This window comes from Arachis hypogaea, chromosome 4 (genome assembly GCF_003086295.3).
Source record: "Arachis hypogaea cultivar Tifrunner chromosome 4, arahy.Tifrunner.gnm2.J5K5, whole genome shotgun sequence".
NCBI lineage: Eukaryota > Viridiplantae > Streptophyta > Magnoliopsida > Fabales > Fabaceae > Arachis > Arachis hypogaea.
This window is the reverse complement of record NC_092039.1, coordinates 122044979-122072821: the sequence shown is the minus strand read 5'-3', so window position 1 is coordinate 122072821 and position 27843 is coordinate 122044979. Positions and strand designations below refer to the sequence as shown.

Below are 27843 nucleotides of genomic sequence, written 5' to 3'. Positions count from 1 at the left end.
TGGCAGGTTATGCGTGTATATTTGGTTTGATGTTTTCCTTCATATTATAGTACCTGTAATTCATACATTTTGAATACAGCAGAGAGATTTTAATTATTGAAAGAAATTTTACAATAAACTGGATTATAATTAGAAAATTTTTACAGCATGTGTTCAATTTGTTACAGGACTATATAACATTTACATTAATCAGTGTCAATATCCTTAGAATCTATCTGACAATTTGGTGATGCACCCTTAGCGGCGGGATGTGCATCAGGCCACCAAATCCCAAATTCCTAACAATTGTTTTCTTCTCCTCGCTCATGTTTATGAATTTCTCACTTAACAAATGTGTTGCACACTTAAGGTCTTTGGTTTGCTGTAAACAAAGCAAAATTATAGTCAGATATATTTCTATTATATAAAACTGATTTCATCTAAGACATATATTTGTTCTTACATTTTTTTCAGCTTGGTTTCTGCCTGCCATTTTTTCTGAAATGAAAAATACACCTATAGATATCAGTAAGATACACCCATAGATATGATTCAGATACACCCATAGATATGAGTCAGATACACCCATAGATATCAGTCAGATATCACTCAAACATGCATTAATATACAAGGTCAAGCAACATTACAAGGTCAAGCAATATACACCCATGGACAAGCAAATATTAGAACAGTTGCAACTGTTGACTATATTACAGTATATCAGTTCAGAAATATACACCCAACAAATTATGCTATATACACCCAACAAAATACTCAATATACACCCACCAAATCACGCAATATACTCCCAAAAATCAGTTACCAGAAGAACTAGAACACCAAGAACAGTAACACCTAGAACAACTAAGAAGAACAGAATAACCTATAAGTAAGAATAACAGTAAAACCTAGAACAAGTAGAACATTAAAAACTGTAAAATGAGACCTAGAACAAGGAACAGTAAAACCTAGAAGAACAGTAAAACCTAGTTCGAAATCTGGAAAATATACAGGAATGGTAATGTAACGTACCTTGAGTATTATAGCTTTGTTTTCTTTGGAAATTCTTGATCGAGAATTTTATGGTGTGTTGATGGAGTTTTCGAATGCTAGCGACGAGTTGTATATCTTAAGTTTCAAATGTTGCTCGAAAATGGAAGGGTTGCGTTTTCTTTGAATGGCTTTGAGAAGTGAAAGAAGTAGAAGAGTCTGCCATTAAGGGGCGGTTTACGCGAAGAGAAGCGTAACCGTTTGAGTGGGAACACGTGAATGTTATGCTCCATTCAATATAATTAGTGCGCGTGTGGAATATTTGTGGGTTGGAGACTTGTAACACTTATAAGACCTTATTGCTTGTATGTGTAATAGGCCGTTAAAATTAATATAACTTTCAAGAATTTTCCGTTTGTAGATTATTCAATTCACAAACTTAACAATAGAAAATTTTATAAATTATTTCAATTCAATAATGAACGTTTTCGTCCTTTTTGTTTAATCTTCACTTAGAATAAAATACAAATTATTTTTCCAATATGATCATTATTAATTTCACATAATTGTTTTCAATTGTACCAAAAAAATTTATATTTCTAAATACATCGAAAAATATGAATAGCAAATATATTCAGAAAAAAATGATTTTAAAACACAATAAAAATAACTAAATATTAAATATATATTTTTTAAAATAACTTTAAAAATCAGATATTAATACAATTTCTTTGCTATTATGACTAGAAAATAAATTTATTTTTAAAATTTAATAATTTTATATCAAGTGAATATTTTGTAAATGACCATAAAATTTTTAAAACATAAAAAAGAAATTGAAAATCTGGTGATTGAATTTTAATCCATTTCGGTATTTGTTTTCTAAATATATTTTGAAGTGTTCATAATAAAAGATCGAATAAAATGCACAAGTTATTTATCAAATACAAAATTTATTTGTTATTTATAAAAAATATATTTTAATTATTTTGTGACTTTTTAAATTTTTCAAAATTTATTTATTATTCATATCTCTCGATATTATTTTTGTTATAATTTTGAATATTATTTTTAATAATTTTATTAATTTCAACATTTAATCCATTATCTACGGTTTTACATCTTTAACATATTTTTATAAATTAATATAATTTTAGCCCAAATTTTATTTTTCATAATGAATTAATTAGTATCTACATTAAAGTAAAATGATAAAATCCAAATTAAACAAAAACCTGCAAAATTGGGAAATGACAAGACTTTAGATTTTAGAGCACCCATCAACCAACGGTGGAGATGACATCATCAGAATTTCCTTTCTTGAGAACAAAGCCTTGGAGAAAATTATATAAAAAAAAAAACCCTTCCGAAAAGAAATATTTAATATTTATTTAGGGTTTCACCTATAAATTTATTTCAGATTCGCTCGAACACAAAACACCAACCTTTCATTCACTATTCCTCCGATTTTCTTCCCCACAAAAATTAAAATTTTCCGATCCCCATTTTCTCTTTCTCTCTCCAATGGCAAAGGGTCCTGGTCTCTACACTGAAATCGGCAAAAAAGCCAGGGGTACCTTACTCCCTCTTACTCTCTCTTCCACCGTTTTCTCTATCTAGTTTCTTCGTCTGCTGGATTTTGAATTTGCAATTCGTGGGTTTTTTTTTAATATGGAATTTGTGATTTTTTTTATAAACCCTGAAAGTTTCGGTTTTTATTTTTCATTTTTGTAGATCTGTTGTTCAAGGACTACCACAGTGACCAGAAGTTCACTATCAGTACCTACTCACCCACTGGAGTTGTGAGTAATTTTTTTTAATAAAAGAAATTTAATTTTCAGGTTCTGTTCATTGTTTTTTTTTTTTTGAAAGTTGAATTAGTGGTATGAATATTTGCTTTTGTAGTGTTGGATTATGTTTTATTGGATGTAAATGTGTTGCTTGTGTGAATAATGTTGATGAAATGAATGAGCTGGTTTGAACTAAATGGAGGGATTCTGTTTGGAGATTTTGTACTTTGATAATCTCTCTTTATTTTGACTGAAAAATGCTGTGTTGTTCATTTTGATTTTTAAAAATTTCAATTATTGATAACTATACATATAGGGGTCTTCATTCTTCAATGCTTAATTATTGAACAAAACATATTTTGTTTTGCTACTAGCTTTATTATAAGCCGTTTTGAATGAAATCTATAGCTATATATAATGAGAGTTGGGGTACTTGGTTTGGTTGCTTTGGTATCTCTTATTTGGTCTTTTTCTTGAAAAAAGAAAAACAATTTTTTCTTCTTCTAGGATTTGAACACGAGACCACTGGTTTTGAGATTAAAGAACTAATCTCACACTTATGTTGCCTTTTCATCCTCTAATCCAATTCCATGTTTATATCTTTTTGAAAAGGAAAAGACTCCACTCCTCTTTTTTCTTTGGTTATTTGAATTATTGTCTTTTTGTTCTCGGTGATTGTGACATCACTTTCTCTCATTTGGTGGTTTGTAACTTGCTTCACTGCCCTTTTTCTTCCTCAGTTGAAAATTAAAGTGAGAAGCGTATTTCTATAGTAGTTGTGCATGTTAGGACTCAATTATGTGTAATTTAACCCTTTTTGTTATAGCATCGATTAAAATGATTGATAAATGCCTCATAAGAGGTGTGATGTTCTAGAAGCCCCAAAATTGTTAGGGTTTTTAAGTTTTAATTATGAGTGTTCAACTTATTCGCATAGTGTTTTGGGGGTTGTCCAATATTCCCTACTTGCTGCCATGATCTACTTGAATTAAAGGTGTTAAGTGTGTAAATTTTAATATTTGGTAAAGATCTCGGATGTATCTGCTACAAAAATGTTTTAATGACTTGTATCCTATGCTTTGCAGAACCCTAGAAATTCATTGAATTTGTTTTAAAGTAGCAAATCAGTTTGCACTTATGTGCTTTAAATGCATTCTTTAAATCGATACTGTGGAGCCCATTTTATAAAAAAATGTCATCCATGATTTTAGTATCATTTAAACCTCTGTTTCGCTACATGTCTAATGTTTATGTTTGCTGATGCAGGCCATCACGTCATCAGGAACCAGGAAAGGTGAATTGTTTGTGGGTGATGTTAACACCCAGTTGAAGAACAGAAATGTCACCACCGATATCAAAGTTGATACAGATTCTAATGTAAGTTTGGCGTTTGTGTTTGGATTGTTTATATTTCTTACTATCTGATTTATCACCCATTATACTGAGTTTTGTACTGCCTTGGTTCTGATATATCACCCATAACATAATTATTAATCCCGTTTTTGCATTGAACTGTTGGTTAGATTAATGACTTTGTTGGCATATTAGATTATATGTAGCAGTGGCATGTGAAATTGTAATCTCTTTGAAATTGAAATTTTTCAAGGGAACAGCTTTTCAATGTCTAATTGTTAATGCAACTTATTTATTTTTTCGTATGATAGTTTTGCTAAACTTGATTCACGATGGTTCCTTTCAGCTCTTCACAACCATCACTGTTGATGAGCCTACCCCTGGTTTGAAGGCTATCTTTAGCTTCAAAGTTCCTGATCAAAGGTCTGGCAAGGTAAGAACATAATAAATTTATACATATTCATGCCTCTAGAATAATTATGCAGTTAGAGAAACCAACCTCGATAAATCTGGGTAAATTTATTACATTCTAATACTTAATTGGTATTAAGTTGTTGGATATTCTTTTAAACAGGTGGAACTTCAGTACTTGCACGACTATGCTGGAGTGAACACCAGTGTTGGGTTGACGGCAAACCCAATCGTGAACCTTTCTGCTGTTTTTGGAACTAGCATTCTTGCTCTCGGAGTGGATCTTTCATATGATACCAAAAGTGGGGATTTGACAAAATCGAACGCGGGAGTCAGCTTCACCAAAGATGACTTGATTGCCGCATTGACTGTGTGAGTAATAGATGCCCCCTTTCAAGCCATAATTTTTGTTGAATTGTCTGCATTTATTTGACTTCAACTTTAATGTTAACCACTTGTGGAGATACCGAATTTTATGATGATCTGTTTAGAATTTGTAGCTTGTCATGAAAAAATGAATTAATGTGTACTCTTTTTAGTTTAATTCTATTCTGATACGAATTCTTGCGTGCAGGAATGACAAGGGCGATGCTTTGAATGCTTCATATTATCATGTGGTCAACCCCTTGACCAACACTGCTGTTGGTGCCGAGGTGACTCACAGGTTCTCGTCCAACGAGAACACCCTCACCCTTGGTGCCCAGCACGCGTTGGACCCCTTGACCACAGCGAAGGCTCGCGTCAACAACTACGGCAGGGCAAGTGCTCTCATCCAGCATGAGTGGCGCCCCAAATCGTTCTTCACTATTTCCGGGGAAGTGGACACCAAGGCGATTGAGAAGAGTGCGAAGATTGGATTGGGTTTGGTTCTCAAGCCCTAGGAGTTTTTATCCATCTTGGCATGAGCTTTGTTATAGGGGGGGAAGGGGGATAGGAAGCATGCAGTTTTTATTTTCTTAAAGTTGGTGGTTCTTCTTGGGCAAGAAGTGTTTATGTTTTCTTTACATTTGAGCAATTCAACTTTGTAAAAATAAGTAGGTTTTTTTATAAACCAAATGGTTTGACTCATTGTTGAGGCTTTAACTTGCGCGAAATTTTTATATTGTTTTTGTTCCTACAATGGTTGTTTGTTTATTATGCCTCTTGGATCGGATACATGTTTGGTTCTGTTTTTGAATAAATAATTGTAGGTATAATTGATTTTGATATAAAGTGATTGATGTATTTGTTTAATTTCTTTTAAGAATAACGTTTTCGAACTACGTAAGCAAATATTAGTTGTAAATTTATTTTTGGCAAAAAAGGGAGAGAAAGAGAGAAAAAGAAGCAGCAAATGTATGCTTACGTTTGGGATTTGTTTTAGAAGTAATTTTTTTTATAGGAAGTAAAAGATTTCATTTTTCTCAATGAATTATAGAAGCAAGAATCGATACCTTAGTTTGGATTCTGTAATATGATGTGAGTTTCCATCTCTCTATTCTTCTATCCATTAAGCTCCTTAGGAAGCATGATTAATAAGCTAAGGCAATTTTAATTGTTAGCAAGAATATACAAAATGTAAATTTAAACACACGCAAATGAGACATAATTAAAGAAAATCTAAGTAATCCTTGCAGGCTTCCACCAATCTTTAATATTGAAAGCTTTAACAACTAGTCTTTAAAACACAAAATCAAGCACAAAAGCATCAATTATCCAGAAAGCACACACACACACACACAATATACATTAGTATTGTCATTTACAATTCCAGAAAAAGGCTTAATTTAAGAGATTTGGCGAGGCATTGGCCTGAAGTAAACCATCTCTGATTTGCTCAGAAACATCCCTAACAGCACCAGGACCATGTGGTATGAACACTGCTGAGGACTTTGAAGAAGCACCAATTTCCTTCATTGTGTCGAAGTATTGTGTCACCAGAACCATGTCCATGATATCTTTTGCTGTTGTCCCGGGCACGTTCTCGGAGAATGCAAGCACACTGTCCCTCAGTCCATCCACAATGGCCTGGCGCTGTCGAGCTATTCCAAGTCCCGACAGGTATTTGGACTCGGCTTCTCCCTCGGCTTTCTTGATCTGAAGTATTTTCTCTGCTTCAGCCTTTTCATTCGCAGCTAGCCTTAATCTAGCAGCTGTTGAGAAAATAGAGAAATGGTTATTAGGAGATATAACCTTCATTACAATGATAAACCAAATGAGAAAAGGGTTTTAAGAACACTCTTTCTGTCCACTTATGCAGGTCATGTCTTTAACACATGCGTGCGGGCTCACACTCACAAACTTGGGGTTTGAGACAAGAATAGCTCATGTCTTTAAAATTTAAGACAAGAAAAGAGTTCCAAGTCTACCAAATGAGTGATTATGATTATGTTTACTTAATTAGTTTGAACTTTGAAAGAGAAAGTTGAAATGCAAGCAAATATATGAAAAGCTGCATGTATATATGAATATTTATGCATGTTAAAAGTAATTTTTGATCAACTAAGAACAGATTACCTGCATTAATCTCATTCATAGCTCTCTTGACATGAACATCAGGCTCTATATCAACAATAAGGGTCTGAACAATCTCATATCCATAAGCAGACATGGCCTAAAACAAGAGTTTAAGATAATTTGTTAATCACAAAGTAATTGACAAGGATTATGATAACAAAAGTTGAAATTGCAGGCCGAAATAACACCTTTTCAAGCTCATCTTCGACGGCCCTTGCTATGTCGTTCTTCTGCTCAAAGACAGCATCCAGCTCCAACTTTGGCACACTTGCCCTGATAACTGAAGAAATACAAAAAAAAAAAAAAAACATAAGCAGCATTCTATAGAAGCAGTAGATACTATATAGTTCCATTAATGGAGTGATCTTGCATTAATTTCAGGTAAGTAACATTTCTAAAACAGAATCAAGCACAATAATCGATCATTCCACATACCGTCGAAAACATAGGACTGTATCTGTTCCTTTGTGTTGGTGAGCCTATAGAAGGCGTCAGATGCTTTATCGGCCAAGGCGCGGTATTGCACGGAAGCAACCACATTGACAAACACATTATCCTAACAAGTATATCAGAGTTAACCTTTAACAATTGTTCACAATAGATCAAATGGAAAACACACATCTACCTTCTAAATCTTAAAAGGTAAAAGGTATATTGGAGAACAAGGAAATTTCCTGAAGCATAGATCAAAAGAAATAACATAGGGAACAATATGCAACTGTACTACTTTGCAAAATTAATCACAGTTGAAAAATTAAAAGTTTTAAAATTCACACAATCTCTCATAGGCAAATTGTTGTTCTTAACCAATTATAACTTTGAGTAGTGTTCTGAACACAAAACAAAGTGATCACAAATCATATCATCTAAAGAAGAGCTAATATTACAGAAGGAGGAGGTAAAGAAAGCAAAAGAAACCTTGGTTTTTGTCTCGCATTTGACATCGAGTTGCTGCACACGGAGGGAAAGGCCGCCGGCTATCTGGTATCCGAGGCACCAAGGCAGGCAGTGACACCCAGGTTGCAGAATATCATCAAATTTCCCAAAGTGCTCCTTAATAGCCACATTTGATTGCCCAACTATAATACAACCTAAAGCTTGACCCATATCTTTCAATTCTGCACTTGAATAGCATTTACTCAGTAAACTAGGTTATAATTAATGAAATAATCTTTATCAAAACACAAGAATCTAGCAAAAATTTCAACACAACAATATACTCAAGGAGAAATTTTAAACAATAAGAAACATAAAGATAATACCAAGTTTTTGTTTTCAGCTAATTATGACTATGAGTATGGAACTATGACTAGAAAAAGAAAAGAATTAACACACAAACATTACTAGTTTATTATCTCAGACACAAATCAATCCAAAATGAAAAATGATGATAATTACTCTTACGAGAGGGAAATATGCTAAAACCTATAATTGAAATTTGAACCCTAAACATTCAACTATCATTGAGATAGAAAAGAGAAAAACCATGACATCATTCATGATATGTCATGAGATAATAATCAAGAAGTAAGTAAACAACATAGCAATTCTGATCCTTATCAATTAAACTGCATTAAATCTTCATTCTCTTTTGAATTTTGCAGTAGAAAGCAAGCATAAAAGGTAAAACAAAAATTACAATTTATGAAAAGAGTAACACCAACACTCAAACGAAGCAAAGCAACAATACAAAACTAATAATTCCTGCAGAGAAGAGAAATTATTAACCTTTCTATTGAATGGAATATCCTCCTATGAACTTAGCCTTGTGAGTCTTACTTGTATTGCTATGTATATATAGAGCAATTAGTACATGGACTTGGAGCTTCACAAAGAGGTCGTGACTAGTGACTTTATCTGCACGGTAAAAACTGTAACTAATTTAAGAAAAATGCGAAGATTTTTCGGGATAAATTAGAACTTAAAAAATTAAATGAATATTTTTTTTAAAAAAAAATGTTATTATAGCTTGTTTGGAAATCTCTGAATTAGAATTTATTCAAGAATTAGAATTTTTTTTCTTATTTTAGAATAAATAAAAATAAATAATTAAATTCTCACCTTTTTTATTTATAAATCAGACCAAAAAAGTCTGATTTTAAAATCAATTCTCATACTAAACAAGTTTAATATGTTAAATGTCAAAAATATTTCTATTTATAATTGATTATTCTAATTTTGCCTTAACACTTATTTAATTTTCTTTTTTCCTTTTATTAAAGACAAAATTATAAAAAAAATTTAGTTCATATAAGAGTTATTTTAAATTAAAGAATTGATTTTTTTTATTAATATGTTAAAGTCATTTCAAATTATAGAATTAAATCTTAAATAGAAATGATTTATTCTTAAAAAAAATATAATTCTTTTTTCATATCCAAATAATTTTTAAACAAACTCTTAAAATTTTAGTTTTTCAAAAATTTCAACCTCTCTATTATCACTATTTTTTAAATTTATCACTAAAGACAGTACTAAATTTCAGTCTATATTTTTGAAAAGTCGAAAACTAAGCGAATTCCGAGTTATCGTTCCCTGAATTTGTCCCAGTTGCCATCCAAGGAACGAACCACAGAGGCTCCTTCAGTAGTAAGGAACCAAAATCCTAAGCAAATAAGGAAGGAAAAAAAAACGGGGAGGCCTAACTAACATAATGCAAAGGGTCAGTTTCAGTTTCAATTTCAGTTTCATGAAACAAACATTGCCTTACTTTCATTTTTTTGGTTGTCTTTTCAATATGGGCAAGACGCCAAAACCAAAACCAAACAGCATTTAATCGTAGGGACCACGCGTTTTTGTAATCATATGTGGAATATTTTCAAATTACAAATATCTTCTTTCTTCCTTCCTCGTTATTTCTCAACATTCTTTTATAGTTGTTTTCCATTTTTTAACTTACTTTATTAAAGTCAATGTGGAAACTGCGATGAGTGGGTATATTATAAGAATAATGTATGTCATTATGATATGGATGAATAAGACATAGATAACACTTTTGTGTATGTATAAATTTAATATTTTGTGACTTGGTTGATTTTGTAAATACAATTTTATTTTATTCACCAAGGATATTTTTATGACAAATGTGTTCCGAAAAAAAAAAGAAATGTCTTAAAATTTTATTTATTACTAAAAAAGAAAAATAAAAAATAAAACATTCTAAATATAACTTATTAACATAAAATATAATAAATAAAGAATTAAAATATATTTAATTAATAAAAAATTTAAAAATATAACAATTTTTACTTAATAAAAAGTATTTAAAAATAGATAATATTTTCATGTCATAATTTTGAAAGCAATTATATAAAAAAGAAAAAAAGATAAAAATATAAAATTAGGTGAGTATTATTGTTTTTATTTTTTCTTATGTGGTATTATTTCTACTATAACATATTATTAAACAATGTATATAAATAACAAGTTGCCAGGTTCATAGTTCATACATTTAGTACGCTATGAGGCTGGTTACCCAAAATATGAATTAGAAAATGCGAAAAAGGAATCGTAATCCATAGAATTGACAATCACATAATTAGTAATTTACCCAAGTCTATGGGCCTTGTACATAGTATGCCTAGTAAATTCAATTCTAAACTTTTGTTTGCTTAGTTGCACCAAAATTTCATTCAGGGCGTGTGTGGTTGAATAAAAAGATTCATCCATGCTTAACTAAATATTGGAAATTTGATATTTACTTTGAGTATGAATAAAAAAATAATTTTAAAACTCTAGATAACGATCTTAAAATACTTAAAACTGAAAAAAAATAATTTTAAAACTCTAGATAACAATCTTAAAATATTTAAAACTGAAAATAATTTATTGGGATTAAATACAATTTTAGTTTAGTATAGGCTGAAATTTTTTTTGTTCCCAATTTTTTTTTTTGCATACAAAATCTCCTTTAAGATCTATCTTGATTTTAAAATTATTCTTATCTCAGACCAAAACCGTACGAAGACGAAGGTGGCAGCGAAAACGGAGACAAATTGAATCGTGGACAGCTTTTTTTTTTCTTTTTCTCTTATCCCTTTTGAGAAGAAGAAACACTCTCTTTCTCTTGTTTTTTTTTATTTTATAATTTTTTTTGTTATGGATAATTTGATTTAAAATGTTAATATTTAAATAGAAAATACAATTTTAAAATTTAATTTTAAATTTTATGGACGATTTTATATACAAACAAAAAGTTAGAAGTAAAAATTTTTTTTAATTTATACATTAGAGATCAAAATCGTACTTAACTCTAATAGATTGTATTCAACTGTAAGTATTTTAAATTTCTAATGATAGAAAAAAAAAATAGCAAAATTAATACCTAAACGAGGAGGCAATCAATTAATACCTGAGAATAACTTATAGGGTTCATTAAATAACCTCGTGACAAAGTCTAAGAACTCGATACCTACACAATAAATACAATATACATATATAAATCCAACACCAATTTTGGTAGCGTGTTTGAATGATCAATCACGAAGGATATGATCAGTGAGGTGTTCATGTCCTCCGCTATCTAATTCGTGCATCCCAAAATTTAATAATACTTGAAAAATCTATCTATATTATCTAAAATAGAAGTTGATATTAAGATAAAATGAAGAGTAAAGTTTTGAGGGACTAACTTATAATAGAAACGGTAACAATAATTATTGAAGTAGAAAGAACAGCAGTAAAAAGAGTAGAAATATAGTTCGGGTCGCATTCACAACACTATCTCCAAATTCAGATTCTTTATGTACATATTAATCTTTCTAAACTTTAAAATTAAATAGATTAGTCTTTCAAAATATTAAAATTAAACAAATTAGTACCTGTCAATTAACTAACAGGAAAGTCTATGAAGGTGATGGACGCCATGACAAGGATGAAGATTAACATTATGTGTCTACAAAAAACGAAATAGGTTGGTACAAAGGTTAGGGAGTTTGATACTTCTGGTTTCAAACTTTGGTATATAAGAAAGGTGAAGAATAAGAATGTAGTTGGAATAATTGTGGATAAGCAGTAGAAGAAGGACGTAGTGGATGTCAAGAGGGTGGGAGATCGGATCATCTCTATCAAACTTGTGGTGGAGGGAGGTACTTGCCATGTGATTAGTGCCTATGCACCGCAAGTGGGTTCGGACGAACAACACAAGATAAGGTTTTGGGAGGATCTAAAGAGTTTGGTTCAAGGCATACCTTTGGGAGATAAGATTTTCTTAGGAAGAGATTTAAATGGCCATGTTGGGAGAGAAGTGACTGGATATGGGAGTATTCACGGAGGCTATGGTTTCGGGGTGATCAATACCGATGGTAAAACTATTTTGCACTTTTCCTAAACCTTTGATCTTCTCATCGCAAATACATGTTTTAAAAAGAGAGACGAACATCTTATAACCTATAAGAGTGGCATGACAAACTCTCAAATCGACTTCTTCTTGTTGAGGAGAGTCGACCGAAAATTTTGCATTAACTGTAAAATTATCCCGGGAGAGAGTTTGACAACACAACATAGGGTGCTCATCATGGATTTTCGCGTTGAGCAAAAGTTGAGGAAAAGACATCATACGAAGAACTCAAGGACGAGGTGGTGGCGAATGAAAGGTGAGAAACAAAGAAGCTTCCTAAGACGGGTAGGAGAAGAAGCAAAGTGGGATGGGAATAGAAGCGCGGAAGAGATGTGGAGGGAGATAGCAGAAGTTATTAGAAGAACAATAGAAGAAAGTTTTGGTGAATCTAAAGGAATCGGACCAAGAGACAAGGAGTTCTGGTGGTGGAATGCGAGTATACAAGAAAAGATAAAGATAAAAAGGAAATGCTTTAAAGAGTGATATTTATGCCGCAATGCAGATAACTGGAAAAAATATAAGGCGGCTAAGAAAGAGACAAAAGTGGCTGTAAGTGAAGCAAAAACAAGAGCATATGAGGGTCTCTACCAGTCTTTAGGCACGAAAGAAGGAGAAAAAGGTATATATAGAATCGCAAAGAGTCGAAAAAGAAGAACGAGAAATTTGGATCAGGTTAAGTGCATAAAGAATAAGGATGGAGAAGTGTTGGCTCAAGAGGAGAAGATTAATGAAAGGTGAAAGAACTACTTATACGAGTTATTTAATGAAGGACAGAAGACTCTTCCGAGCCTTGGTCGATTATGCACAAGGGAAGAAGATCAAAACTTTGACTACTATCGAAGGATTCGAGACTTTGAAGTAAAAGAGGCTCTAAAGGAGATGAAAAATGGCAGGGTAGTAGGACCTGATAATATCCCGATTGAGGTTTGGAAGGATCTTGGAGAAAAAGGCATCAATTGGTTAACCAAGCTTTTTAATGAGATTTTAAAGTCAAAGAAGATGCCTGATGAGTGGAGAAAGAGCACCTTGATACCTATCTACAAGAGTAAGGGGGATATATAAAGTTGCATAAACTATAGAGGGATTAAACTTATGAGTCATACTATGAAATTATGAAAAAGGGTGATAGAACGGAGGTTGAGAAAAGAGACACAAGTAACAGAGAACCAATTTAGATTTATGCCAGGAAGATCTACCACTGAAGCGATATACCTATTAAGAAGGATGATGGAGAGGTATCGTAGTAATAAAAGGGATCTACATATGGTGTTTATTGATTTGGAAAAAGCGTATGATAGGGCACCAAAGGAGGTCTTATGGAAGGTTTTAGAAAAGAAGAGAGTAAGGATCGCATATATTCGGGCAATTAAAGACATGTATGATGGGGTCACAACTAGTGTGAAGACTCAAGGTGGTGTGACGGAGGAATTCTCTATTGGTATAGGATTACATCAGGGATCATCCTTAAGTTCATACCTTTTCACATTAGTCTTGGAAGTACTCACAGAGCACATCCAAGAGCCTGTGCCATGGTGCATGCTTTTTGCCGATGATATCGTCCTTATGGGAGAGTCAAGGAAAGACCTAAATAAGAAGTTGGAGTTATGGAGAGAAGCTTTAGAAGTGTATGGTCTGCGCATAAGTCGTAGCAAGACGGAATATATGGAATGTAAGTTCAGTTTGAGAAGGAAAAACCCAATATAGAGGTGAAGATTGGAGAAAACATCCTAGGAAAAGTTAAAAGTTTTAAGTATCTTGGGTGCATCATACAGGATAATGGAGAGATTGAACAAGATGTAAATCATATGATCCAAGCAGGTTGGTCAAAATGGCGGAGTGCATCTGGTTTTATATGCGACAAAAAAGTGCCTTTAAAACTTAAAGGTAAATTCTATCGCACCGCTATAAGACCGGCTATGCTGTATAGTACAGAGTGTTGGGCGGCTAAAGGGGAGCACGAACATAAGCTGAGTGTGGCAGAGATGAAGATGTTGAAATGGATGAGTGGTCATACGCGATTGGATAAAATAAGGAATGGAGATATAAGGGAGAGAGTTGGAGTAGCACCCATTGTGGAAAAGATGGTTGAATCGCGTCTCAGGTGGTTTGGACATGTGAGAAGAAGACCGATAGAACATCCAGTTAAGAGGGTAGATGAGATGGAAGATGGAGAAAGGGCGAAAGGCAGAGGAAGACCTAAGAAAACCATCCATGAGGTGGTCAAACGAGATCTACATGTAAACGGTCTCTCTGTAGAAATGATACATAACAGAGCACAATGACATCGTTTGATTCATGTAGCCGACTCCACTTAGTGGGACAAGACTTTGTTGTTGTATTTTAAATATATTAAATATATTAAAATTTAAATTTTTTATTATTATACTCTTAACATGTTTTTTTAGGATACAAATTAGTTAATTTCTTTATTATATATATATTTTAATTTTTAGAATTAATTTTTATTATATTATCAATATAAATAAATTTACACGTACATCTAATTACATAATGTCATGTCATAAAAAATAATTATTTTTTACATCGATCATGTAAATGATAATCCAGAAGAACATAATAACTGAACAATTGTTTAAAATATTTTATACAATCAATACATCAAAATTAAACTCTAATTTATATCTAAAAATATAAAATAAAAATATATATTAAATCAATTTAATAAAAAATAAAACATTACTGTAACATTATAAATTAATAAATTTATTTAGTTAAAGTTTATATCTTTGAGTTTTTTATTTAACTTTTTATTATTATTATTATTATTATTATTATTATTATTATTATTATTATTATTATTATTATTATTATTATTATTATTATAAAAAGTTAAATTAATAACTACGTTATTATTTATTTATATATCAATATTAATAATAAATAAATAACAAATTATTTAATATTTAATATTTTTACATTATTTATTTTTATATATTTTGATATGTTTGTGTAATTTTTTATTTTTATGTATTATATATTTATTTCTACAATTTAAAATTTTTGAATCTGTCATTGAACTTCACGTATCCGACGAAACGTCAAAAACCTATTCGATAATTTTTATTTTTTAGGGATAAATTTGTTCGCACAAAAGTTTTTAAAGACTAAATAATCACCCTAAAATGAAATGAGTTTATGTTTATTATTCTTTCTAGCTAATTATGTTATGCCAGTAAATTTTATTAGATGTAAATTCTTTCTATTTGTTTTCTTCCCTAATTCATGCTACCAAGAAATACCATAACACAACAAAAATTATATAGAATCTTATCCTACTAAATTGCATCAAATACATAATCTAAGTATCTAACTCCATCATTATGTTTTATCATAGCAATGCCTGCACTTAGTTTATTTAGACTTAGATATTTTTTGATAAATTTGCAAGAGTTTAATTTTAATATATCGACAGTATAAAATATTACAGTATAATTATATTTGTTCAATTTTTTATAATTTAATTCATAAAAATTTTTATATTCAATCTATAAATATTTGTATTTTTAAATTTCATCAAGATCTTTAAAAAAAATTTTTAATTGGATTTTTTTTATATTCATTCATGTAGTTAATATATAGAGTAGTGATTTTTATTGATATGTCATTATATAATAAACTCTTCTCAACCTGATTTTATTTTAAATACACACGAAAATAATAGAGTCATCTAAACTTGTATCTTACCTACAAAATTATTATTTCAGTGAAAATTACGAGAAAGATTTTGCTTATATATATATATATTAATTTTTTAAATTAGTCTTTAAAAGATTTTTTTTAGTCATATTAGTTCTTAAAACATAAAACGTAAATTAAATTGGTCATTCCATTAGTTAGATGATAACAGCTGATGACGTATTACGTTAAGTACCATGTGGCATGATGACATGACAGATTAATGCCGCGTGTCACTTGAAAATTAATCCCTGAAAATTTAGACGTAAGTCATTTTCATCTTTAAAATTTTAAAAATTAATCAAATTAGTCCTTATATAAATTTCTTTTATTTTTTCTTCATAATATTAAATTTGAAGTATTTTTAATAGTACTAATTTTAATATTATTTTTAGACCTTAAAAAATAAAGTTTCTTTAAATAAAATAATAAAAATAATTAAATTATTATAAAATTATTTTGTCATTTGTATTTTAACTTTTATATTTTTAAATTGTAATTTTTTATAGCAAAATTTTTTTATTTAAACAAATTTATCAAATTATTGCTGATTATATATTTAAAAATTTAGACGTTTTAAATCTTACTATATAATATAATATTTATTTTAAAATTTAAATCTTTTAAATTTTTAAAATTATAATTTTTATTATTAGTTAATATATATGGTAGAACTCAATAATTAAAAAATTGATTTGTGGAATTACTTGTTGAATATTAATATTTTAATATATATATATTTTTTAAAATAACTACTATATTTATAAAGTGAGATATAAAAGATTAGAACATTTAAAATAACTACTATATCTATTTAGTAAAATCCAAAATATTAAAATTATATTTTGAATTATATTTTTAAATATATAATCAACAATAATTTGATAAACTAATTTAAATAAAAAATGTCACTATAAAAATTATAATTTAAAAATATAAAATTTAAAATACAAATGACAAAATAATTTTATAATAATTTAATTATTTTTATTATTTTATGTAAAAAATTTTATTTATTAAGGTCTAAAAATAATATTAAAATTAGTACTATTAAAAAATATTTTAAATTTAATATTATAAAAAAAAATAAAAGAAATTTATATAAGGACTTTGATTAATTTTTAAAATTTTAAGGATGAAAATGATTTTCGTATATATTTTCAGGGACTAATTTGATTATAAATAATTTTTTTACACGTCAAGTGACACGTGACATGTTAGATGTCATTAACCTGACACGTCAACCAATCATATTGTGACACATGGCATTAACCTGTTACGTCATCATGCCACGTGACACTTAACGTGATACGTCATCATGCTGTTATTATCTAACTAACGAAAACACCAATTTGACTTATATTTTATCTTTTAAGGACTAATATGACTAAAAAATTTTCGGAAGACTAATCTAAAAAATGAGCCATCTTTCAGGATAAATTTGACTATTAATTCTATATATATACCTATTGAATTTTAGACAAAGGAAAAACAAAAATCATCGCCTTTAGATTATTCAAGGGAACAGCTTTTCAATGTCTAATTGTTAATGCAACTCATTTATTTTTTCGTATGATAGTTTTGCTAAACTTGATTCACGATGGTTCTTTCAGCTCTTCACAACCATCACTGTTGATGAGCCTACCCCTGGTTTGAAGGCTATCTTTAGCTTCAAAGTTCCTGATCAAAGGTCTGGCAAGCTAAGAGCATCATAAATTTATGCATATTCATGCCTCTAGAATAATTATGCAGTTAGAGAAATCAACCTCGATAAATCTGGGTAAATTTATTACATTCTAATACTTAATTGGTATTAAGTTGTTGGATATTCTTTTAAACAGGTGGAACTTCAGTACTTGCACGACTATGCTGGAGACTGGAGTGAACACCAGTGTTGGGTTGACGGCAAACCCAATTGTGAACCTAGCTTTCTGCTGTTTTTGGAACTAGCATTCTTGCTCTCGGAGTGGGTCTTTCATATGATACCAAAAGTGGGGATTTGACAAAATCGAACGCTGGAGTCAGCTTCACCAAAGATGACTTGATTGCCGCATTGACTCTGTGAGTAATAGATGCCCCCTTTCAAGCCATAATTTTAGTTGAATTGTCTGCATTTATTTCACTTCAACTTTAATGTTTACCACGTGTGGAGATACTGAATTTTATGATGATCTGTTTAGAATTTGTAGCTTGTATGCTTACAGAATTTAACATGAAAAAATGAATTGATGTGTTCTCTTTTTAGTTTAATTCTATTTTGATACGAATTCTTGCGTGCAGGAATGACAAAGGCAATGCTTTGAATGCATCATATTATCATATTTGGATTGGGTTTGGTTCTCAAGCCCTAGGAGTTTTTATCCATCTTGGCATGACCTTTGTTATAGGGGGGAAGGGGGATAGGAAGCATGCAGTTTTTATTTTCTTAAAGTTGGTGGTTCTACTTGGGCAAGAAGTGTTTATGTTTTCTTTATATTTGAGCAATTCAACTTTGTAAAAATAAGTAGGTTTTTTTATAAACCAAATGGTTTGACTCATTGTTGAGGCTTTAACTTGCGCGAAATTTTTATATTGTTTTTGTTCCTACAATGGTTGTTTGTTTATTATGCCTCTTGGATGGGATACATGTTTGGTTCTGTTTCTGAAGAAATAATTGTAGGTATAATTGATTTTGATATAAAGTGATTGATGTATTTGTTTAATTTCTTTTAAGAATAACGTTTTCGAACTACATAAGCAAATATTAGTTGTAAATTTTTTTTTTCTGGCAAAAAAGGTGCAAATGTATGCTTACGTTTGGGATTTGTTTTAGAAGTGTTTTTTTTTTATAGGAAGTAAGATTTCATTTTTCTCAATGAATTATAGAAGCAAGAATCAATACCTTAGTTTGGATTCTGTAATATGATGTGAGTTTCCATCTCTCTATTCTTCTATCTATTAAGCTCCTTAGGAAGCATGATTAATAAGCTAAGGCAATTTTAATTGTTAGCAAGAATATACAAAATGTAAATTTAAACACACACAAATAAGACATAATTAAAAAAAATCTAAGAAGTAATCCTTGCAGCTTCCACCAATCTTTAATATTGAAAGCTTTAACAGCTAGTCTTTAACACTCAAAATCAAGCACAAAAACATCGATTATCCAGAAAGCACACACACACACACATACAATATACATTAGTATTGTTATTCACAACTCCAGAAAAAGGCTTAATTTAAGAGATTTGGTGAGGCATTGGCCTGAAGTAAACCATCTCTGATTTGCTCAGCAACATCCCTAACAGCACCAGGACCATGTGGTATGAACACTGCTGAGGACTTTGAAGAAGCACCAATTTCCTTCATTGTGTCGAAGTATTGTGTCACCAGAACCATGTCCATGATATCTTTTGCTGTCGTCCCGGGCACGTTCTCGGAGAATTCAAGCACACTGTCCCTCAGTCCATCCACAATGGCCTGGCGCTGTCGAGCTATTCCGAGTCCCGACAGGTATTTGGACTCGGCTTCTCCCTCGGCTTTCTTGATCTGAAGTATTTTCTCTGCTTCAGCTTTTTCATTAGCAGCTAGCCTCAATCTAGCAGCTGTTGAGAAAATAGTGAAATGGTTATTAGGAGATATAACCTTCATTACAATGATAAACCAACTGAGAAAAGGGTTTTAAGAACACTCTTTCTGTCCACTTATGCAGGTCATGTCTTTAACACATGCGCGCACACACTCACAAACTTGGGGTTTGAGACAAGAATAGCTCATGTCTTTAAATTTAAGACAAGAAAAGAGTTCCAAGTCTACCAAATGAGTGATTATTATTATATTTACTTAATTAGTTTGAACTTTGAAAGAGAAAGTTGAAATGCAAGCAAATATATGAAAAGCTGCATGTATATATGAATATTTATGCATGTTAAAAGTAAGTTTTGATCAACTAAGAACAGATTACCTGCATTAATCTCATTCATAGCTCTCTTGACATGAACATCAGGCTCTATATCAACAATAAGGGTCTGAACAATCTCATATCCATAAGCAGACATGGCCTAAAACAAGAGTTTAAGATAATTTGTTAATCACAAAGTAATTGACAAGGATTATGATAACAAAAGCCGAAATTGCAGGCCGAAATAACACCTTTTCAAGCTCATCTTCGACGGCCCTTGCAATGTCGTTCTTCTGCTCAAAGACAGCATCCAGCTCCAACTTTGGCACACTTGCCCTGATAACTGAAGAAATACAAAAAAAAGCATAAGCAGCATTTTATAGAAGCAGTAGATACTAGATAGTTCCATTAATGGAGTGATCTTGCATTAATTTCAGGTAAGTAACATTTCTAAAACAGAATCAAGCACAATAATCGATCATTCCACATACCGTCGAAAACATATGACTGTATCTGTTCCTTTGTGTTGGTGAGCCTATAGAAGGCGTCAGATGCTTTATCGGCCAAGGCGCGGTATTGCACGGAAGCAACCACATTGACAAACACATTATCCTAACAAGTATATCAGAGTTAACCTTTAACAATTGTTCAAAATAGATCAAATTGAAAATACACACCTACCTTCTAAATCTTAAAAGGTAAAAGGTATATTGGAGAACAAGGAAATTTCCTGAAGCATAGATCAAAAGAAATAACAAATGGAACAATATGCAACTGTACTACTTCTTTGCAAAATTCATCACAGTTGAAAAATTAGAAGTTTTAAAATTCACAGAATTTCTCATAGGCAAATTGTTGTTCTTAAACAATTATAACTTTCAGTAGTGTTCTGAACAGAAAGCAAAGTGATCACAGATCATATCATCTAAAGAAGAGCTAATATTACAGAAGGAGGAGGAAAAGGAAGCAAAAGAAACCTTGGTTTTTGTCTCGCATTTGACATCGAGTTGCTGCACACGGAGCGAAAGGCCGCCGGCTATCTGGTATCCGAGGCACCAAGGCAAGCAGTGACACCCAGGTTGCAGAACATCATCAAATTTCCCAAAGTGTTCCTTAATTGCCACATTTGATTGTCCAACTATAATACAACCTAAAGCTTGACCCATATCTTTCAATTCTGCACTTGGATAGCATTTACTCAATAAACTAGGTTACAATTAATGAAATAATCTTTGTCAAAACACAAGAATCTAGCAAAAATTTCAACACAAAACATATATCCAAGGAGAAATTTTAAACAATAAGAAAAATAAAGGTAATACCAAGTTTTCGTTTTAAGCTATTTATGGCTATGATCTTGGTGTTTCAGGTAAACATGCATAACTTCATTGAGGCTCTTAAATAGCAGCTGTCGTTCCATAGTGTTGGTCCCTTTGTCTTACAATGTTCTTCCAGAACCAGTGATTTTTAAAGAGGAGATTAATTTTCTCAATTGGAACTTGTTTTGTTTCTGGCAAGAGGAAGAAGATAAACATACTCATGAAGACAATTAAGCCACCAAACAGCAAGAAAATCCCATATTTAAGATGGTAAAGTGACATAAGGAACAACTGTGTCGCAAGTGCAGGGTGTCGATATAGTTATTCCTCATGTCACTTTGCCAACTCAAATATGGGATCTTCTTGCTGTTTGCTGGCTTAATATGTTTATCTTCTTCCTCTTAAAAACAAAGCAAATTCTAAATGAAGAAATTAATCTCCTCTTTAAAAACTACTAGTTCTGAAAGAACATTATAGGACAAAGGGACCAACACCATGGGACGACCAGCTGCTGTGATGTTGAATGCGCTGCTGTGATGTTGAATGCGCTCCAGCTGACTTTGAGGGGGGGGGGGGGGGGGGAGGGAATCTCTAATGAATACACTAAGTGGGTGAGGAGAAGCGGGAGGCTATTACCTCCCGAATGGACGATGCCCGACCTTGTTAGGGCTGTTATTGGAGACGACCTTGTTGATCAGTCAATCTCCACTCTTTTCAGCTTTTTTTCTTTTGTTTAAAATAATCAAGGAATTTTTCCTCCACTGCAGTACTTAGTTCTGAACACGGTTGACTATTTAAAAGAATACAATGCATAAGCAAGAAAATGCCAATTTTTTGTTTTTAATAAAATAAATTAAAATATTACAAGCAACCTTTAATTTGCTTATAACTAAAAAAATATTTTTACATACTACTATTACCTACTAAAATAATCTTCACGTTAATTAAGCATTATAATACAATTATCTTTGTTAAACATTTGCTGTCAGAAAGACAGAAACGCGTTATTTGAACTTGAGCATTTCTGAAAGGAACAAAGAAAAAGGAATCGGATAATTTATGATGCAATTGTCCTTAACTGAAAATTATATACATGTTTGTCTTGCTTTAAATTTGTCTAATTTTTTAGATCCTAAACCGTATTTTAAGTTTTCACGTGATTTATTTTATGTTACAGCGATTTAAGAAGAAACTGCCCAACAAAGTAGATTATTGTGTGCTAAATTGGATTGAAAAAATTTAGAAAGTAAATATTTTTATTAAAATTTAGTCAATATTTAAATAATTATAACCTAAATAATTTACATGAAAATCTCTAAATGATTTAGAGTGCTACAAATTATACAGATTTAAAACAAAAGAAAAATATAAAAAATATATATAATTTTCAATCAGGGTAATTTTACGTAATATCTCAACTCAAACAATTTATACACGTAAATTACTCGAAGGAAAAAACCAAAGAGAACAAAATTTATGGGAAGAGCTTCATAGGCACACAATAAATGTTGCAGATACAATAGTTATTATCAATTATGATGATGATGATGATGGGTAGTGTGGTAGTAAATGCAATTAATAGCTTCCATTGTTGCGTGTTGAGAGCACCCTGTTTAATTTTCTGACGGTGCACGTGTAGCACATATGTCTAATAATGTATATATCATCATTTCTCGATGCTACTCTTATTTTGTAGAGGCTTACTATACATACAAGTCTTTTTGACTTACAAGTTTTACAAGTTGCTACACATTAGGGTCTTTTAATGCGTTATTCAGTTTCCAAAGCGCTACATTCACAGTGAATTATGAACGACTCCTCTTCCTCTTCCTCTTCCTCTTCCTCTTCATCACTCACCGTGGATTATGAACAACTCATCTTCCTCTTCCTCTTCCTCTTTCTCTTCCTCTTTCTCTTCCTCTTCCTCTTCCTCTTCTTCTTCTTCTTCTTCTTCCTCCTCCATGTATTTCTTCGTTATTCTCTTTGCCTTTTCATTAGTTGTTTTACTTGCGTTTATTATTGGTATTCTTACTTCGTTTTTTTTCGATTTTCATGGTTTCTGAAATCAAGCTTTGAAATCGTTTTGAAGATAATGGAACTTCAGAAATACACCCAAACGATTACAGAAATACACCCAAACGATTATAGAAATACACCTAAACGATATTTCTTCGTTATTCTCTTTGCCTTTTCATTAGTTGTTTTACTTGCATTTATTACTGGTATTCTTGCTTCTTTTTTTTTCGATTTTCATGGTTTCTGAAATCAAACTTTGAAATCGTTTTAAAAATAATAGAACTTCAGAAATACACCCAAACGATTATAGAAATACACCCAAACGATTACAGAAATACACCCAAACGATATTTCTTCGTTATTCTCTTTGCCTTTTCATTAGTTGTTTTACTCGTTTATTACTGGTATTCTTGTTTCTTTTTTTTCGATTTTCATGGTTTCTGAAATCAAGCTTTGAAATCGTTTTGAAAATAATGAAACTTTAGAAATACACCCAAACGATTACAGAAATACACCCAAAGGACACCTTATGCATAATTCAGAACTCTTTCTCTTTCTCCTCCTCATATTCTGCTGCTTCTTCTTCTTCAAAAATGATTTCAGAGCTTGATATAAAAAAATAATGGAAATCAAGAATAACGAAAAAAGAAAACAAAGAGAAAAGCACGTAAATGAAAAAGGAGAAAGAGAAGGCAAAAAACGAAAGAAAAGAAGAAGAAGAAGAGGAGGAAGAGGAAGAAGAATGTGCAGCAAGAAGAAGAAGACGATGCAGTGAAATTGTGCAGTAACAGTTGAAGAAGGAGAAAGAGAAAGCAAGAAACGAAAGAAAAGAAGAAGAAGAGAAAGAGGAAGAAGAACGTGCAGTAACGTTCAAGCGCGTTAATATAATAACTTATAAAGACTTGTATAAAAAAATGCTTGTATATGGAAAATTTTTCTGTTTTGTATAACTTATAAATAAAAAATATTCCGCATACAATTATTTGTCCTTGAGTGAATAATTCGCGTATGGTTAAAGGATTAGTCGGATTCATTCGGTTTATAAAAAAGAATAAATAAATGAAAAATCTCAAATGGAAACCATATAGGTCCACACAATCTTAATTAATTCAATAATATTGCAATTGATAATAAACGAAAGCAATCATGATTGTTATTATTATTATTATGGTGGTAAGTGGTACCAATATTATTGTACACACTTTTGCTTTCTTCTCTGTATCTGAATCTACTTAATATACTAAAATTGAGTTTTTTTCAACTAATAAAAGTGAAGTATTGATTTCTCATGAATCTATTTCTTCACCAAAATAAATATATATTTTTTCTTCTAAATTTATTTTATAAAAATATCTTTATTATACTTATACTATAATTAGCATTTAGTATTAATGCATAATTATATTAATTTAAAAAAATATCTTTATTATAATTATATAAAATCAATATTTAATGCATTATTAAACTACTTATCAATTATCGATCGAAAATATTTTTAATAATAATAATAATAATAATAATAATAATAATAATAATAATAATAATAATAATAATATGATAACTATAGGGATAAGTATTATTTTGTTCATAACGTTGAGGGTCAAAATCGAAACCGTCTCCAACATAATTTTTTATTTAGAATCTTCCTTAACGTTCTTTTTCGTATTAAAATTGTCCAATGTAACAATAATTTTTTGTTTTGGTATTTTTGCCGGAGATAAATACTTAAGCAAAAACGTTTAAAACATGGGATTTGATCTCATTCGTTGAATAGACAAATAAACATCATCACCACAACAGCATACCACACTGGCAAATCACCGGGGTTTCCATCAATTCCGAACTTGGTTCCAATAGCAGCGGCTACTACGGCCTGACATATAATCATTTGCGTTCCGCCTTCTAGAAAAAGGGCTCTCTTATCCCACTTATCAATCCCATAGATAGACACAACGGTGACAGCCACATTTACGACGCCGGTGATGACGGCTGACATGAGAGTAGAGTTGTCGTTAAAGCCAATAGAGCCGAACAACACAAGCGCATAAAACATGATGACAATAATGCCTGTGAATTGCTGGAAGAATGGAATCATGATTGCCCTGGTGAGGTGAGGCCTGTACTTGCGCCGCAGCAGGTTCCTCCAAGGGTGTTCCATCTTCTTCAATTCCTCACTTGCGGCAATAAGATCGTTGAACTCTTCATCAATGTCTTCCAAGCCGGGAACCTTCCTCAGTTGTTGCCTAACTTTTTCGTGCTCTCCACGCTTATGTGATGATGAGTGCAGAGACCATTGCACCACCAATGCTAAGCCTCCATCTCCATCCACTGTCGATATTTGCGAAAAAATAGTTGAGCACATTTGCCACTAGGATCTCAACTGTGATGGACAATTGGAACCCAATGTTCAAAGCTCCCCTGATTTCAATTTTTTAATTTGTTTATAATGATATTAGATATTTTCTTTATTTATTATTGTTTTTTATAAATTTTGTAACACTATTTTTCTATTTTTATTTAATTATCAGTTTTATATTTTATTCAATCTTATCACATGCATCACACATACATCACACGTGCGATGCACGTGTATCGCACATGCATCGCACGGATAATTACACTTGATATTATACATATATCACTTTGATTCTAGCCACCATAACTTTTTTTATTTGGTCCAATATTTATCAAGCAATATCATAATGCAACGAAATCTAGTTTCCCTTCTAAGTTTTTCACGACTAGTTACAGTTTCTTTTTTTTTTCGGGTAGTAGTTGCTTTGTATAGTTTGTACTAATATAGTGATTTTAATTTATTGATTTGAATAATTTACTTTCAAAAAGAAAAAGAAAAAAAAGGAAGAAATTCTACTACCACTATTTATATATGAGCACCGCTAGGGGCCAGTAGTTTTCTAACTTTTGGGCCAGCAAACAACCAGCAATACTAATTTTATACCTAAAACAAAATAAAACCCAAACCCATAAAGAGAGCGTGTATTCACGCTCCTTTACCACGCTCTCTTCTTCTCCCCAAAAATTTTAGTCTCTCCTCTACACTCTTGCACGCCATTTTTGTTGCTCTCAACGCTGGAGCACGCTCAACACGAATCAACATTCTTGAGCTCGCTGTTCATCTCAAGTAGCATCTCCAATAGCAGCGTTACTCTCTGCAACATGCAACAGCATCTCTCAGCTCTCTATCCATTCTTCTTCGTTTCTACTAATGCGTGATGCTTCTTCAAGATTAATGTGAACTTAAATGAGTTTTGATTTTTGTTCATTTATTGCTTTCTTCAACTCTTACCTTCTTGCTGGCCATCATTCTGTATCCATTCAAAACATGCAACCAGAAATTCATAATAACACCCAAAAATATTACTCAATGTTTCCTGTCTTTCATGAAAAATCTTTAAGTACTCTATAATAAAATTTCTTTTCATTTTGATTTTGATTTTGATTTTGATTTTGATTCATCATTAAGTTATTATCTCAGTTGTTACTAGAGGTTTGTTGTGGTAGAGCTTTGGAAATTGAAGCTGAAGTTTAATATGATAAGACGCAGCAACACCATTTTCATGAGTAGATTGCCCACCACCTGTTTGAGAAATTACCGCAGCAACTCTATAATAACTCTTCTCTTCTTTTACCTTTATTATTACTTTTGCCAGTCCATTTTGTCCTTGGTATGCTCCTGGATGTTGGTGGTTTCTGGTCAATGATTTATTTTACTGTGCATGAAAATTATTCAACAGTGTGAGGAGCTATGTTATATCATATGACTTAGGTTCTTAATCAAGCCACCTCGTTGATGTCAATTTTGATAGACCACCTAAATACATTGTTGTTGATGCTATTATATTAACTAATCATACATAGAAAAGCAATCTCTGTAACAAGAATTGAGCACCGCTAGGGGGGCCAGCAGCTTTCTAACTTTTGGGCCAGCAAACAACCAGCAATACTAATTTTATACCTCAAACAAAATAAAGCCCAAACCCATAAAGAGAGCGTGTATTCACGCTCCTTTACCACGCTCTCTTCTTCTCTCCAAAAATTTTAGTCTCTTCTCTACACTCTTGCACGCCATTTTTGTTGCTCTCAACGCTGGAGCATGCTCAACACAAATCAGCATTCTTGAGCTCGCTGTTCATCTCAAGTAACGTCTCCAATAGCAGCAGCGTTACTCTTTGCAACATGCAACAGCATCTCTCAGCTCTCTATCCATTCTTCTTCGTTTCTACTAATGCGTGATGCTTCTTCAAGATTAATGTGAAGGTAAATGAGTTTTGATTTTTGTTCATTTATTGCTTTCTTCAACTCTTACCTTCTTGCTGTCCATCATTCTGTATCCATTCAAAACATGCAACCAGAAATTCATAATAACACCCAAAAATATTACTCAATGTTTCCTGTCTTTCATGAAAAATCTTTAAGTACTCTATAATAAAATTTCTTTTGATTTTGATTTTGATTTTGATTTTGATTCATCATTAAGTTATTATCACAGTTGTTACTAGAGGTTTGTTGTGGAAGAGCTTTGGAAATTGAAGCTGAAGTTTAATATGATAGGAC

General features: G+C 31.5%; 3 protein-coding genes, 1 long non-coding RNA gene and 1 pseudogene across 5 annotated transcripts; 2 read left to right on the top strand and 3 right to left on the bottom strand.

Moving 5' to 3' along the window:
- Positions 1–2239: 2239 nt before the first annotated feature.
- On the top strand, positions 2240–5735 carry LOC112797735 (outer plastidial membrane protein porin). Its single transcript, XM_025840816.3, has 6 exons — positions 2240–2542; positions 2704–2771; positions 4026–4136; positions 4459–4545; positions 4687–4895; positions 5098–5735. The coding sequence occupies exons 1-6, from the start codon at positions 2494–2496 to the stop codon at positions 5402–5404; spliced, it is 831 nt and encodes a 276-aa protein (XP_025696601.1). The 5' UTR covers positions 2240–2493; the 3' UTR covers positions 5405–5735.
- Positions 5736–6111: 376 nt separating this feature from the next.
- LOC112797733 (hypersensitive-induced response protein-like protein 2) lies at positions 6112–9745 on the bottom strand. The gene is made up of 6 exons (XM_025840815.3): positions 8748–9745; positions 7938–8137; positions 7455–7575; positions 7208–7299; positions 7020–7116; positions 6112–6655 (listed from the first exon to the last, which is right to left on the bottom strand). Exons 2-6 carry the CDS (start codon positions 8124–8126, stop codon positions 6285–6287), a joined length of 870 nt encoding a protein of 289 aa, XP_025696600.1. The 5' UTR covers positions 8127–8137; positions 8748–9745; the 3' UTR covers positions 6112–6284.
- Positions 9746–17538: 7793 nt separating this feature from the next.
- LOC112797732 (uncharacterized) lies at positions 17539–18642 on the top strand. Its single transcript, XR_003199855.2, has 3 exons — positions 17539–17743; positions 17895–18114; positions 18334–18642. It is a non-coding gene; the product is annotated as an uncharacterized lncRNA (long non-coding RNA).
- Positions 18643–19101: 459 nt separating this feature from the next.
- On the bottom strand, positions 19102–22307 carry LOC112797731 (hypersensitive-induced response protein-like protein 2). 2 transcript variants are annotated; one of them, XM_025840814.3, is made up of 6 exons: positions 21889–22307; positions 20911–21110; positions 20425–20545; positions 20185–20276; positions 19997–20093; positions 19102–19637 (listed from the first exon to the last, which is right to left on the bottom strand). In XM_025840814.3, the coding sequence occupies exons 2-6, from the start codon at positions 21097–21099 to the stop codon at positions 19267–19269; spliced, it is 870 nt and encodes a 289-aa protein (XP_025696599.1). In that variant the 5' UTR covers positions 21100–21110; positions 21889–22307; the 3' UTR covers positions 19102–19266. The 2 variants fall into 2 exon arrangements, with proteins under 2 accessions (XP_025696599.1, XP_025696597.1); XM_025840812.3 differs by having other exon boundaries at positions 21256–22020.
- Positions 22308–25027: 2720 nt separating this feature from the next.
- Positions 25028–25697, bottom strand: LOC112795353 (sugar carrier protein C-like; annotated as a pseudogene).
- Positions 25698–27843: the final 2146 nt, after the last annotated feature.